Source organism: Alligator sinensis, unplaced genomic scaffold (genome assembly GCF_000455745.1).
Source record: "Alligator sinensis unplaced genomic scaffold, ASM45574v1 scaffold761_1, whole genome shotgun sequence".
Lineage (NCBI taxonomy): Eukaryota > Metazoa > Chordata > Crocodylia > Alligatoridae > Alligator > Alligator sinensis.
This window is the reverse complement of record NW_005842195.1, coordinates 40883-44033: the sequence shown is the minus strand read 5'-3', so window position 1 is coordinate 44033 and position 3151 is coordinate 40883. Positions and strand designations below refer to the sequence as shown.

At 42.0% G+C, this 3151-nt stretch overlaps 1 protein-coding gene across 4 annotated transcripts in view; it reads right to left on the bottom strand.

Annotated features, from left to right (window-relative positions):
• UCHL5 (ubiquitin C-terminal hydrolase L5) overlaps positions 1-3151 on the bottom strand; it is a 35127-nt gene that overhangs the window by 3509 nt on the left and 28467 nt on the right. For all 4 annotated transcript variants that reach the window (XM_014521239.2, XM_006026495.3, XM_025207434.1 and 1 more), the window contains 2 exons: positions 1606-1719; positions 1074-1172 (listed from right to left, as the gene is read on the bottom strand). In XM_014521239.2, the coding sequence (XP_014376725.1) occupies positions 1074-1172; positions 1606-1719 (213 nt within the window). The remainder of the gene's footprint in view (positions 1-1073; positions 1173-1605; positions 1720-3151) is intronic.

Genomic DNA, 3151 nt, shown 5'->3' with positions numbered 1-3151 from the left:
GGGGGGAGTGGGGGGGGGGGGGGGGGTGACGACGAACTGCCCTGTATAAAAGGTATGATAGAAAATAGCCCACGATGTTGAATGGGTATAACAAGTTTCCTCTAAAGGACGTAACGCAGGAAACTGGTATGCTCTACAGTTCTGTAAAGTTTAACCCAACAGTAAAGAATAGCAAGCTGGACATCGTCTCATTTTACTATACTACGGGTTCCTAAATGCTAACCCATAATGTAATAAGAATCCCAATAAGGTCACTGCTTTAGCAGTTTTATATTCCTCCCAGGGTGACAATGGCCATGTTACATACTTTGCTTAAACATGCTTCAATTTAAACCTCAACAATGAATTAGGGTCAATAACTGGGTCAACAGCTGGAAGTAGGAAAAAACAATGAACTGGCAGATGTAGAAGCAGGAAACAGCAAATGAAAGGAGCAGAAATCTACTGCGTGCTGTACTGTATAAATTCTTCTGTGTATGCATTGCCACCTAGTGTTCTCAGCTAGACCTAACAACTGGGCATAGCAATCTGAATCCGATTTTCAGATCTGCTAAATCAAAGTTATAAGCCTTGAATACATAACTTTTAGAATGTCTGGAATGTAAAAGTCCTACTCAAACTTCATCAGACACTTCTGACAGCACGTAACAGGGCTGCCAATGCACATCATTGATATAAGAAATTTTAAGTACTTTTCAGGAAAAAAATGGATTATGTTTCAGAGTTAGTCATATGACAAATTTAGCCTTTCCTATTCTTTTCCCTCAGACTTGACATAGTAATGTCTCAGGATTAATGTGCATGGCTAAGACATTCTGGCAGAAGATGCCTGGGGCCTCAGTACATTAGTGTCCACCTCCTATATGTGTAATTACAACTAGAGGGAAAGAAATTCCATAATTAGCCAGCAATTTAACTGTATGTAGCATTTTAAGCAAATAAAATGCCTTTTGCTTGCAATTCTAATTTAATTTATCTAATTTAAAAATGCAGCTACATGTCTATTCAAACAGCAAGTATAAGAAACTATGCATGCAGAATTATTTCTTAAAAAGAATTATGAAAACCCTCACCTTTTCTACTAGTGGTATTAACTGTTGGTGTTCTGCTAAAGTCTTTAACAATTCCATGATGAAAGGCAAGTAATTATGTTTTCTTCTAATATTTTCAATCTGAAAATTAAAATTTCAGACATTAATGGAAATGCTGTGTTGCAAAACCTGCTAGGTAGAAAAGGTTTAAATGAAGAAATCCAAAAAAAGTGACTGTATTCTATGCAGAACCATTACAAAAGGTTTCTATTCAAATGTCACCTTTGAAGGTACACCTCATTATTTAAAACAAATAATCATCATTATCCTCCATTTTGTACTTCACAAAGATTAAAGATTTAAAAACAAAAACAAAGTTGTTACTTAAGTCATCCTTCAGTTTTCCAAGCATTCCCTGGAGAAAAAGAGTATCCTGTAGATGGCAAGAAAGACTGGAACTGGCTAACACTCTTCTAAATTCTCCAGCTCTAATGTGAAAACCACACATCATACTGGCTTTTTATTATGATCCTTCTAACAGTTTTAATCTGAGAAGAAAAAAAACTCCACATACCTTGTATCTTTTTAATTTTTGGTTCTCTTCATCAATTAGCATCTGGTATTTTGCAACTTCTGACTGAATAGAACTCAGCATATTACTACTCTGGTCTGTATCCATGGGCTCCTCCTTCAACAAAAAGGTCAAATATGCCACAGATGAGGTTAGGATTTTTTAGACTCTCTTTGAAGTTTCTGGCTTGATTCACAGCTGTACAACTTCTGAGTGACTGGGGGGCCAAATACTGTGCTGGCCCTCTTCCTCTCTCCCTCTCTGGGCCCCTGCAGGCCATGCTGCCCCATCTCTAAGGGCAAGACAGGAAGCAGAACCTGGAGCACAAAGGGAGCCTGGAGAGACCCCAGTGACAGCAGGAGCAGTGGTCAAGTGGGAGCTCATGGGCTGGGTGTTAACTCTTCACAGGCTGCATATGACCTGCCAGTTGGAAAGCCCTGCCTTACTTGCTTTTTCAGTTTTGATGCAGTTTTAGTGATAAACAGAAGTAACCAAAGACAAGAAAGATATGTTAGAAATGTATGCCTCCTGGTTGCAGCTGGGGACTGGATGCAGATAAACCAACTGAAACTGCACCTAGCTGAGACAGAAGCAATAGTGGTGGGCTTGACCTCAGGAGAGGGTAGGGAGAGGAAGAGCCAGAACAACCATCACTGATGGGGTTCAGCCTCCCCTTGCACATAAGTTCACAACCTGGGTCCTCTGCTGCACTTGGACCTTCACAAATTCCATCGTTCAGATCAGGTCCCCTTGCTGAAAATATGTAGAAGGCCATTCTCACTAGTTGCTCCCCAGTTCCTCCCTCTTGAAGGCCACCAGAGCCCAAGCCTGGACAACTTCCAGAAGCACTTTAAGACCTTATTTGGGCAGGCATTTAGCAAAAAAAGCTAGATAGAGACAGATATATTGTTCAGGGAGGGGGTATATCTGTCCAATGTTGTCCACTAATTCCCCTTTTAGTTGTTTTGTTGTTGTCTTATAAAAACAAGTATTCTGTTTCTCTTGTTAAGTCATCCTAAGCCTTGTTGGGAAGGGTGGCTTGTAAACTGAATAAATAAAGTCTCTAGGCATACCATATAAAATCAACAACACAGCATAGTGCAAAGCCATTTAGACCTAGCTTGCATATCAGAAGCAGTACAGTTGCCAGGGCCATCCCAGGGAGGGTGGGGTGCGAATTGAGGCAACTGCCCTGGGCCCCGTGGACTGTGCCATACAGGGCCTGCCACCCCCACCCCCCTTGCCACCCCTGCCCCTCCTCCGGCCACTCTCCACCCCTCAGCCCCACATGGGCCGATATCCCCCAGGCCCTGCACACCCCTAGGGACAGCTCTGATGACTGCATTAGCCACATAAATTAGTTGGATTGGAGTGCTGTACTAATGCAGCCATAGTGCTTCCAGTATCCGAGCTAGCTTGTTCAGAGCTATTTTGGGTACCAATACATGGGACTATATTGTTTTGTGTAGATGTAAACATTCTCTCTTGCACTTTTGCTTTTTAGAGTCACTCCAATTGGGGAAGTGCTTTCAGGAAGGGGTGGAGGGAG